The sequence below is a fragment of the Planococcus citri genome, chromosome 1 (genome assembly GCF_950023065.1).
Source record: "Planococcus citri chromosome 1, ihPlaCitr1.1, whole genome shotgun sequence".
Taxonomy (NCBI): domain Eukaryota; kingdom Metazoa; phylum Arthropoda; class Insecta; order Hemiptera; family Pseudococcidae; genus Planococcus; species Planococcus citri.
In genome coordinates, this window is record NC_088677.1 from 69,951,156 (window position 1) to 69,963,478 (window position 12,323).

At 31.7% G+C, this 12,323-nt stretch overlaps 1 protein-coding gene across 5 annotated transcripts in view; it reads left to right on the forward strand.

Annotated features, from left to right (window-relative positions):
* The first annotated feature begins 2,628 nt into the window (after positions 1–2,628).
* Positions 2,629–12,323, forward strand: part of Atg17 (autophagy-related 17) — a 52,092-nt gene continuing 42,397 nt past the window's right edge. For all 5 annotated transcript variants that reach the window (XM_065351648.1, XM_065351814.1, XM_065351892.1 and 2 more), the window contains exons 1-3: positions 2,629–2,914; positions 3,073–3,284; positions 10,009–10,229. In XM_065351648.1, the coding sequence (XP_065207720.1) occupies positions 3,133–3,284; positions 10,009–10,229 (373 nt within the window). In that variant the 5' untranslated portion in view covers positions 2,629–2,914; positions 3,073–3,132. The remainder of the gene's footprint in view (positions 2,915–3,072; positions 3,285–10,008; positions 10,230–12,323) is intronic.

Consider the following 12,323-nt stretch of genomic DNA (forward strand, 5'->3'; position numbering starts at 1 on the left):
TTCAGCAGTTTTTTTGGGGCTTTTCAGTTACCTACTTATTGTGATGGTTTTTTTTTTAAATTGCTGAAATCTAATATTTGTTTGGTATTTTTTTTATTTTATTGCGTTGTTTTTGTTCATTTTTTTTTTTGGTAATTTTATAGAATTCAAAAAAATTTTTGACACTTGCAGGCATCGCAAGTGGTCATTTTAATAATGACTTGGTCATTTTTTTCAATCTTGGTCATTAAAAGTCATTTTTTTCGAGAAAGTCATTTTTAGGTCCTTATTTTCATGGTTTTCCCTCGTCTTTAATTTTTTTTTTAATTTTACACAAAAAAAAAGAAAAATGTAACAGTTATTCCAAATATTTCATCATTTTTTTCTATTTTTATACTTTAATGGAAATTGATGTTACTATTAGTTGTTAGTTTCATGAAAATATTCCAAATAAAAATACAGTAAAAGCTCGTTATAACGCTTTCGGTTATAACGCTGATTTTCTCTGGTCCCTAGACAACCCCATTTAAACCAATGTAAAATTATTCGCGATATAATGCTCATGAGCGATTATAAATCGCGTTTTAACGCTCTAAAATTTAAGAAAAATCACATTTTTAAAATGATTATGACAACATAGTAAAACCAATTTTTTGTGACAAAAAAGCTTACTTTCATGTAAAAAATTCTCACTTTCTGAAAATTTCGGCCGCAAGAACAGTTTTTTTGTGCAATTTTTACAGTTTTGATTTTAGAAACAGTAAAAAAAACTTATATGGCAAAATTTTGCAACAGTTGCAGTTATACAAACAAGTAAAATTACTTTCGATTTTGGCCAGAAAAAGTAAGATTTTTCAATAACCTTATCAAACTTTAATAGAAGCTTGATTACAATTCTTACAAAAAAGGCAGTTAAGTATCTAGAATTTTTACAAAAGAGTAGAGTTCTAAATTTTTTGTCATAATCTTGAGAAAAAAACTGAAAAGTGAATTTTTTCAAAACGTTGGTAAGCTATATTGATTACTTTTTAGTTTTTTGGATAATTTTGAACAAGAATGCAAGGCTTTCTGAAAATTTTGACCACAGAAAACAATTTTGTAAAACTGACATTACTATATTCATTTATTATTTATAGCAGACCTCAAAATCAAAGTAAAATTTCAGATTTTTTTCATTTTCAATTGGAACAGTTGTTCAAATTCAAAATGAAGTTCACGTTTTCACTTCTTTTATTACGCTCTTTTTGCTTTAAAACGAGAATTCGCGGTATTACGCTCATCAGCGTTAAAACGTGACTTTTGCTTATAACGCATTTTGGCTTATAACGCTCTTTTTTTTTTTGATCAATTGAAGAGCGTTATAACGAGTATTTTTAGCTTGAAATGTTATCAGTTCATAGCCAATAAAATGAATTGTGTTGGTTGATAACTATAGGGTCTAAACATCTAGAAATCGAAAATATTAAGGTCATTTTTTAGTCATTTTTTTGGTGAAAAAAGGTCATTAAAGTCATTATTTTTTTTCAAAATTCAATTGCGATGCCTGCACTTGTATGAATTTTTGCTAAATTGTATCGAAATTGTATCGGTAATTTTCAATGATTTTATTGATTTTTTTGAGAGTTTCAAATCACTTTATTGCGTTGAAAACACTTTTTCATGCACTTATGGAAAATTTGCTATTTTTTATCTGACGTTTGAAAAAAAATGTCTGAAGTAATAGAGAATGGTCTAATTTTTGTAGGTTTTTTGTTTTTATTTTGAAGATTTGAAGTTTTTCAAAAACTTGATTTGTTTTTTTGTTTTTTTTCCCAGTGAACCGCTTCTACAATACTGAATGGATGAAAAATGTAGTACATTCAATTTTTGGAAGGATACAATTTTTTTATAAGAGCCCACCTGACTACTGTTCTTTTTGTTGTGTGTTAAATCCGTCTCTGCTGGGATGAATTTACATTTCCTGTGAATGAAAAATGTTTCGTTTGAGTAAAGGTAATAGACAGAGACGGACAGAATTTAGAAATCAAACACTAGCTCAAGTCACCTCGATTTATAGGCAGCGAAATGGAAATGACTTTTCAAGTAATTCGATTGATTTGGTACTGATATGAAACAACTGAAACAAGTACCTAGTCAAAAAGATAAATACTTGAAGCTATTCATTGCAAATAATTTTCACTGTTCATATTCGATTCAATACAGATATTTTTATCATGTCCAAGAATAAATTTTCCAAACATTTCAATATTTTTCATCTTTCATGAGCTCATCGATGGACGATCAGAATCTGTGCGACATGATCTTGATTCTTGAATGCAAATCATACTACCGTATTTATTATATAATTTTTTCAAATTAAGTAATCATTCTACTCTGCTGGCCTACAATAAAATCCATCAATTACTACAAGTACAAAGTACTAATCAATTATCAATTATTTGAATTTAAAATATTCTCTACCTAATGCGAAATATTCTTCCATTCAACCAAATTCAACTTCCAAGTTCCAAGTTCCAATAAAACAAAAGCACTACTAACGGCATCTCATCGAACTAAATCCTTCCACGCTCGAACTCGATTACTTTTCGCGTCGCTACGTTGGCAACACATCTCAAACTCAATAATCATCGTTCATCCTCTTCTTCGTTTTGTGTTACTTGCTAGTCTCTGAGTTGTTCGAACGCGATTTTGTTGTAATATCAGCTGATTATAATGCATTTTTATAATAATTAAATTTAATTGTATCATAGTTTTATTATAATTTCGCCAACATGTAGTGATTAGTATTCTGTTTCGTTTACTTACCATTCGATCGTTTCGTTTCGCGATAAATCCTTTCAAAGTAATTTTTCTTTTCGACTCGTTGTTCTGTTCATTTTACGCAGTAATGTATCATTGTGATGAACTGATACCATCACTTGTGTGTCTTCTCAAAGTGAGTTTCTTATTCAAATATATTATTATTAATTTTAACTCGATCACCTTTCTATTCCTCATCTAGTATTACTTTTCACATTTGTAACACATTATCAGTAATCGAACGATTCGAGTACCTAATCTCTAACAAAGGAATTCTTTATATTTTTTTTACAGTCAACTACATAAAAACCAACCCGAAAGCAACAAAGATGTATTGACCAATAACCAAAATAAATGTCAACTCCGGTCGTTGATAAGTCAGATAAACAACACGTGAAGGCCGCCGCTTATATGCATCCCATCAATCCAAGGGATAAGATGTTATACATTTTTTACGTAGATATTGCCAAATGCTATACCCTCGACATCAATCTCATCAACGAAACGTAAATATTGCATTTTTATTCATTATTTTTAACTCTACACTCGTTCAAACGTACTCATACTCAACGTAGAAGAGTCTAATTGTAACAATAGTGACCCATAAATGTACGTAAATATTACTCGTACTGTAGCCAAGTTTTTAAAAGTTATCGACCCACAATTGGTTGAAAAAAATTGGCATTAGTGGTAGCAAATTTTTGATACTAGTCCAAATTTTCAAAACTCCACCGAGTGAAATTATTATCGAGTAAACAAGGAATAATCTCGATCGATTTTTCAATAATTTTCTCAAGACCGTTGTCAGAGGCCTATATCCTTGAAGGGTTTATTGCTTTTTTATAGGCAATGTTACGTACGATTTACATTGTAATTATAATTAAATGCTTGAAATAGGCTAGAGTTGTGATGGGAATTAACCCTTTTATTCCATCGCGATGTGCTAAATGTTCGTAGGTATTATTATTGCAAGCCGAGTCTTCTTGTTTGTAAGATAAGTGTTGAAAAGCGATAAGAATTTATTATTGTATTATCTTGTTATGACTTGAAGTGATTCATGAGGTGTCTGGTTACTTGTGTAGGGTTAATAGGTGGCCTGAATCGTTCCCTGGATGTGTTAATAGGTATTACGAAGGGTGGATTGACTGTGAATTGATTCGTTTGCATAATTAGGCACAGATTACCCTTCGAAATTGGTCTCTGGATTGCAAAAATTTCACTATAAATGTTATAGTATTACTAATCTTTAATTTGAAAAATAATGTATGTATCGAATGAAAAATTAAAAACCAACGTGCGGTGTTCGTAAATCATTCTGTTGGGGCCTGTTTACATTGAAGTCGATTAAAATCAGCTGTTCGGTTCGCAGACCAGCATTACTTTTCAATAAAACATAGATAGTGTAGTATTAATAATACCTTACCAACCATCCCCTTTTTTACCTACAGGGTGGTTCGCATCGTTTATAGTACATATTGAAATAATGTCAACGAACTTGTCTCAGCAGCGTTATAAAAAGTTTAATACGTAGTTAAAAAAGTGCCATCATCGCAGCATCTTTTTGATAGTGTTAACGACCTCGACGAAGCTTTTTGCGCAAGCGGAAGCTTAAAATTTTGCGTTGTCGTTTCACAATGGGTAATATATCAGGCGGTAATCAATCGCCATTGACTTCTAATTAAGATAAATTCGATTGCGAATTCTTTGCGAAAAAAAAACCTGACGCAATACCGTACCATATTTAATCACATTGCAACCTTTGTTTTGACTCGTGTTTGATAATGAATTTTATAAATACACCTTCAACTTGATCCCATAAATTATTATGCTACCGGTTCCTCTCTCTCTATTTCATCCGAGGCAAGTGAACTTGCTGCTGGTGTATGCGATTCCTCCCTTTTGTGAGCTGATGTGAGCAGTGAGCAGAGACTACCCCTGAGGTCGTTCCAAGGACGAAGCAGGGATCTAGAAATGGTCGAGTTTTGCATCTCGAATCGAAAGAAAACAATAAACCGGTTCGAGGTTTTTGGTGTTCGCCTCTGTATGCTGTGTGCGAGAAAGCATGACGATTATCGACCATCGCAGGTTAATCAGGTGCATAGTGTGAGCTAAACTGAAGAATACGAAGTATAGATCTCATTTGTATATTTTACTCGTATTTAGAAATCTCTATACTTAATGGTAAAACAAACCAGGAGCTTGTATTTAGGGTGGATTTTTCCAACTATGAGTACTTGAGAGAAAATAGGAGTTGGGATATTCGTGTTGTGACGTCGGTGGAAGCTAACTCGTTTGCAATATCCATCTTCATCATAACAATGGTGTCCGAAATGAGAGAATTGGCGACGTTGATGTTTGTTTTGTTCTTTTCATTAGGTACCTTTTTTTTTTTTTTTTTTCGCTATACAACGACTCGACGTGTACAATAATTAGTGTCGTGTTTCGGAGGCTATTCGTGTGCTTATTGTGGGGTGATTTCAATAGAATGCATTGGTAGTTCACGAGGATTAGTGGTCGTTTGGTAAATAATGACGAACCTTTAAAGGTTGACGACTGAAGAAACTCTCTGTTTGTCTTCGAATATTCTACTGTCTCGACAGAAGGATTGATTTTATTGTATAAAGAAAACGTGGTTCTTTTTCAGGTGTGCCTGTGCACTGCACTGTGCAGGTTAATGTAGTTATTTTTTTTTTCGACCCAAATTATCCATTTGAGTCGGTTTTTTTGCGTTGAGAGACTTAAGAAGGTGAGGGTTGGAGAGAAAAACGAACAAAAGAAACTAGATGTAGACTTTCTTGTATGAGATTGACCCTTAAGATGGAAGAAAGGAAGGAAGGGAGGGAGGGGGGTGAATGATACACTCTTGTGTGTCAATGGTCGATCTCTTAACTGAACCAATCTTGGGATTGGGAACCTGCTGGGAGAGGTGCTGGTGTAATGGCACCATTATTTTTCTGTCTTGAGTCCTGTGACTTTTACCTTATCCTCTTAGATGATTAATCAATCCTGAGAGTGCTTCAATTGTTGGTAGAGAAGAAAAAATAAAGATGAAAGGAGGATGAAGGGAAAGGGTGAGAAAGGATAAGGAAAAAATGGATAAAAGACTGGAACTAAAATTGAATCGATGATTTTTGGAGTCACCTCTTTTGCCTTCCCTTCGGCCCCTAGTTGCTTGATGAGATTTAATTTTCAGTGAAATTATATTTTCCAACTGTAAATTAGCTTTTAGCCAAAATGATTCAACTTTTTATGATAAGTTTTAAAAATAGAAAAAGTGTAAGCGAATGTCAAGAGGAAACGTTTATACGAATGATATTATTTATAAATCTTCGTTTTCTGATGCAATCGTTTCGTGTACGAGTAGGTACACATTTTGTCGAATATTATTTCGCTATCGTGTGTAATTTACTCTCGTTTTTTCATTTTCAATCTAAAAATTCCCCGTCGAAATATGATGACGTCATTAAAGACGTAAGTAGGTGCTCGAATTTCACGTCTTACGCAAAAGATGTATCGATAAGGAAATTTAGGTGCCGAAAATGATGAGGTGAAATATTCACGAACGGATTAAATGAAACATCGTAGGGACGCTTTTACAGCTCGTCAAATTAGTGGTCCTTTATGCAGGATTCTGTGTGTGTGTGTGTTGTCACAGAATTTTGCCATTGTGTAGAAATTATACCTTGAGAAACGTAAAATGTACCCTATTGATTGATGGAGACTGTTTGTCCATGGGTGGGAACCAATCTTATTCTAAAGTGTTTTATGGTAGCAGCGCACAAGTTCTCTTAAAGGAAATAAGCACTCAATTATGATTAGAAAAATGTGTCTACCTATTACAAAGAAGTGTCTGTCTTTTACTTGAAAATTGCAGAAAAAAGTCATACTCCGACAAAAAAAAATTGAAAAATTGTAATTTCCTGGCTAATAATTCCATAAAATTACTAATTTTTCATTTTTGCTGAAATTGTCAAATTTTTGATTTTTGAATAAATTCTAGCAATTAAAACAAAATTGCTAAAAATTGTCGTCGTTTTTTTTTAAATTTCAAAAAATCTTATTTCTTTTCAAAAATTGCAGAAAAAAGTCATTTATTCCGAAAAAAAATGAAAAATTGTAATTTCTTGGCTAATAATTCCATGAAATGTCTAATTTTCAATTTTTGCTGAAATTGTCAAATTTTTTATTTTTGAATAAATTCTAGCAATTAAAACAAAATTGCTAAAAATTGTCTTCGTTTTTTTTTTAAATTCCAAAAAATCTCATTTCTTTTCAAAAAAATTTCAAAGTGCATCTTTTTTACTAGAAATTTCCAAACAACCCTTCCTTTTGTTAAAATTGTCAAGTTTCACTTTATTTTTCCAAGAATTGTTTTTGTTTGTCAAAGAGTTTCAAAATTGTTTCAACTTTCTAGAATTGAAAACCAGACATTTCAATTTGTAATGTTCTGTGTGTGTTTTTTTTTTGTTTATTAAAATCTTTTGCTCGCTTTTTGTCACTTCTTTTGTTACTTTTTGGTTACTTTTTCAAGATTTTTTGGTTACTTATTACTTTTTTTTTTTTGAATAAATTGAGTGCGAGTCCCATATTTATTTTAAACAGTTTCCTAAAAACAACGTTAACTAGATGGAAAATCATTACTCGTAAGCTGATTTTTTGAAAAAAGAAAACTGGCGATATTTTTTGAAAAACAACGTTAGCTGGATGGAGGATTGTAATTAAATTTTATAACTCGTAAGATGGCGCTAGATAAATAATTATAACTTGTAAGATACTTTTTAAAAAAATTTTTGTTTGTGAGAGTATTTTTTTGAAAACAACGTTAGCCAGATAGAAAATCATCTATCTTAAAAGTGGTTTTTCAAAAATACGTGTTAATTTTGAGTATTTTTCTGAAAAACAACACAAGCTAAGAAAAGAATCATCACTCTTAACGTGATTTTGTTATTTTTTGCCCTAATTACTATATTTTTTATCGATTTTAAAGCGTTTCAGTGTGTTTTAATAATTCTCTACTTGTATTTTATCAACTTATGCTCAATTTTATTGAAATTTCATCAGGTGTTTATTCACTTTGCATTATTTTATGTCGATTTTACTGTATGTTTTATACTTTGTGCAATTTTTGCAAGATATTATTCGTGTTGGTAATATTGGATCAATTTTTCATTATTTTCAATCATTTTCATGTCATTTTACAACCAAATGTTGAGTGATTTTTGTAATATTTTGTTCAATGTGACCAGTTTTTTTTACTTAATTATTTCAGATTTTGAAATCCCCCCCCCCCCATTGAAAACTTGCCGAGAGCTGGAGAGTGGTTCAAAAGCTGTTGTTTTCAAGTTGGGAGAGTTTTTTTGTTTTTTTGTTTTTTTCTAATCAAAAATATGTAAGTACTTATTGCGAAGAGCTAAAAATTCGTCACGTTGGCAGTTTTTTCAAATTTTTCAAATTTTCAAAAATTTGCCTATTAAAAGTCCTAGATGAACTCGAGCATCTTAAATTTTGGTTACAGGGGTTTCAAGACGAGTTCTTTTCGCTACATTGAACTCTTAAAAGTATGTCAGATCAAGTGATTCCCTGCTTCACTTTCATTCATTTTTGAATTTTCTTTAAATATGTAAAAGCACTTTTTTCATTTTTTACAATTTGCAGCTCCTTCGTAAACATCAAAAAATATTCTCATTACGAGCTGTAACTTCCTGCTTTCAAAATTTATACTTCCATTTGATTTCCAATTTCCAAATGTGTTGTAAACTAACCTAGGTAGTAGGTATAGTAATTTAAATTGAAATTTCGCGTTTATTTTTTGAAACTACATATAACATCAAACAAGAGTACCCTACCGTTTAATGTTGTACTTATCCTTTCAACTTGTAGTATTTATATCGATCAAAATAACGTGTAACGTTTCTTTTGACCGATTTTAACACCTTATCCAACGTTTTAAAAAACTATGGAATAGGCCTATCGCATGCGAAGTTATAATATCTAGACAGTCGACTGAAGTAAACTGAAAATTGTATTTTACAACGCCTCCAGCTTGTATTGCCAGTAAATGAATACAAAGGTTTAGGTTATCAGGCAGCTCAGGATACGTGATGGGTAGATTTTGTGTGTTTTAGCACGCGTCGTACATCTGCTGGGGCTTAAGCTGGTAAAAATCCAAAACCGTCAAAAATATTACAGATTCACAGCTGATCGATCGTGACCGAGTAACAAAAGAGAAAGGAAATGGCGTGCGGGTCGCGTATTTCTCTTCTGCACAAAGCATGTGTTCCGGAGAAATAGCTGCTTAAGCTATAGGTACTCGTATATCGCGTCGGTGGTAGTTTGAAACAACGAGCCACGACTAATTCGCTCTTGAACACCCTTGTAACCTTTTACAATGTAGAGAGGGTGGAGAAAGGGGAGTTTATGGTGTTACAATGTTGCGTGCTGTGTGTAGGGTTTTTTTTTGATAAGGCTTGCGATTATTAATTTTTTTTATGAATTTGGCAGAAGTGAAGATTATGAAGGAATGTGACTGCTGAGTTTTCCAATGGTTTTAAAATTTCTGAGGTCTATAGTTTTGAGTCATTTTTGGGCTTGGTTTCGATGGATTTTGGGAATCCATGTTCTAAATTCAAGACAGAAATGCACTTTGCCCCTGTTTGCAATTTCCTTCCCCTCCTCTAATATACGAGTATCAATGGTTGACATCATGTGATTTGGATTTTCCAACAAATTGAAAAATTAGCTTCAATATACATTGAATTAATGTGTGACTATAGGTGTCGTTTTATTTGACCTGTTTCAAGTATTAGTTTCCTTAATTTCGCCCCATCAACGCGGATTAATTTTTTCGCAATTTTTGCACGTACTTATATACTTCCTTTATTACTACAATATTATTACAATCGAAGACCTCGCTCTGTGAAAAAAATAATGTATCTAGGAAGGAACGATATTTTTGAAAAAGGAAATACCAGCGTAGGTGGTTGTTTATTATACGTATACCTATTCGACATTTCGTCCGCGGTCACGAGGCGATTTCTTGGCGAATAAATTATGCTGTTGGCAGGTGTTGTCTGATGTCGTAAAAAATATGTTTCGATGTCAAGCACGTGAAATTTTTTTATCGCATTTTTCCGCCCTTTTTATAATTTAATTTTTTTTTTGGACACGATGGTAAAAAATGATGATGAGAAATTAACGAGTAATTGGAATTTTTTTTCTTTCTGTTTTCAGCATATTGCATCTGAAACATGTACTGGAGAAAAACTACGATATTCCGGTGACCAAGCAAGTGCTGCTGATAAATGGTGGAGAGTGTTTGGCCGATGATACGAAAATTTGTTTCTATCCTGCCGGAACGGACACAAATCCTATATTTTTGTTCAATCGCGCCTTCCTCGAATCTTCCAGCGTACAGTGCTATATACCGGATTTAAAAAATAATGTTACGATCGGTGAGTGACGTTTTTCTCCATATTTATGTATTGTATTTTAAGGGGGGGGGGGGTGCAAAGGAGGCTCGTGTAAATCTCAACTCTAACAGTGAAGCCTCAAGCATTGTACTAAATCACAAAAAAGTCACTGGCCTGATCCAGTATTTTGAAAAAAACTGAAGGTTTAAGGCTAGTTGAAAAGTGAAAAAAATCATGAAATTTCAAGTTATGGAAAATTTAAATTTGTCAAGATAATCTGAAATTTTGATTAATGAATTCATCAAGTACACTGCTTTGTTCTCAAATTCTTCTTCCTTGAAAAAAGTTTCTATTCCAAGTCCGTCAAAAGAACCCCAAAAATTAGAAATTTGTTGAAAATGTCTCAAATATCCATCTCCCTTTATCAAAAAAGTAACTTATTTGAGGTCAAAACATGTGTTGATTTCCAAATAAATGGAAAAATAACAAAAAAAAAAACACGATACGGTTTCATATGGATATTAAAAAAAAGGAAAATCTTAAGTTTGGTTGATGAAAAAAATACATCCAAATACAAAATTAAACCAGTTTCTCTGAATGTTACAAAATGAAATCACTCGATTTTTCGTTCGTCAAACATGTGATCATTTTTCATTGAACCAAGAGTAATAATTTTTGGTCGCATAAAAAAGTCATAAAAATCACAATTCTGTAAAAAAAAAGTTTCAAATTTTGTCCATTTTTGAAAATAAAACCTCTTTTTCTCATCTAAAAAAAATCAGGAATTTTTAGTAAGGTGGGAAAGGTCTCCAAAAGTCACGATAATACTCCAAATTTTAGTGCTTTGAAAAAATGTCATCATTTTGGTCAGATAAAAAAGTCACAAAAATCACAACTCTTTCAAAAATTTTCGATCTCATCACAACTGATCAAAATAAGTTATTTATTTGAAATTTTTTCTCGTCAAAACATGTCTTGATTTTTAGCGAGGTGAAATAATCTAAAAAAAGTCACGTCATTGTTTTAAATTTTAGTCATTTAAAAAAAGTCAAGTTTTTGCTCAGATGAAAAAAAAATCACAGAAATCGCAATTGGGCTCTAATTTTAATTTCATCCAAATTCAGAAAATGAAACTACTTTCTTAGAATTTTTGTTTTAGCAATGCGAAATAGTCAGTCACGATGTTTTGATAAATTTTAGCTCCTCAAAAAAGGGATAATTTCTGTTCAGATGAAAAAAGCCACGAAATCACAATTTCATGAAAAGGTCTCGAATTTTATCCTTTTTTTTTTCTAATGAAGTCAATTACTTGAATTTTTTTTGGTTTGTTGAAAAGTATCATAAATTTTCAGTAAAATTTGAAAATACCCAAAAAAAGTCAGGATATTTGTAACAAGAGTTGGTCACTCACAAAAGTCAACATTTTTAGCCAGATGAAAAAGTCACAAAAATCATAATTTGGTCGAAAAAGCCCCAAAATCTATATTTTGTACAAATTTACAAAATAAAGTCACTTCCAACTTGAATGTCTCGCACGTTAAAAATTGTCATAATTTTTAGGAAGGCGAAAACTCTAAAAGTAGTCAAGGTTAGCTCTGAAGTTTTATAAAGTTCATGAAAAGGACTGAAAAAAAAGTCATAAGTTGACTTTAAAAAGTCACGAAAATCACAATTTGACGCGGAAGTCCACAAATTTGTGTTAATTTGTAAAAAAATGTTGCTTGATTTGGAATTTTTATTGCATGGTTGAAAAAGGTCTTAATTTTTGCAAGGCGAAAAGTCACAAAGATCACATCGATGAAAAAAACTCAAATTTTGTGCTTATCTTGATTTTCAGTGAGATGAAAATGTCTCAAAATTCTGTAATGTTGCATCCAGTTTTTGTTTTTCAAAAATGTCATCAACTAAAAACAAAATTCAATCGAAAAAGTCACTATTTATGGTGAAAAGACTTGCAATTTTATTCGAATTTTAGTCACAATTTTTGCTCATCAAAAATATCATCATTCTCATCAGGATTTGGAAAATTAGTCGCAAAAAAAATCACTTAATTGTTCTAAATTTCAAGTACATACTGGAGAAGAGTCATAATTTTTTGCTCGAGACAAAAGTCACAAAATTAAAAAGTACAGTAAA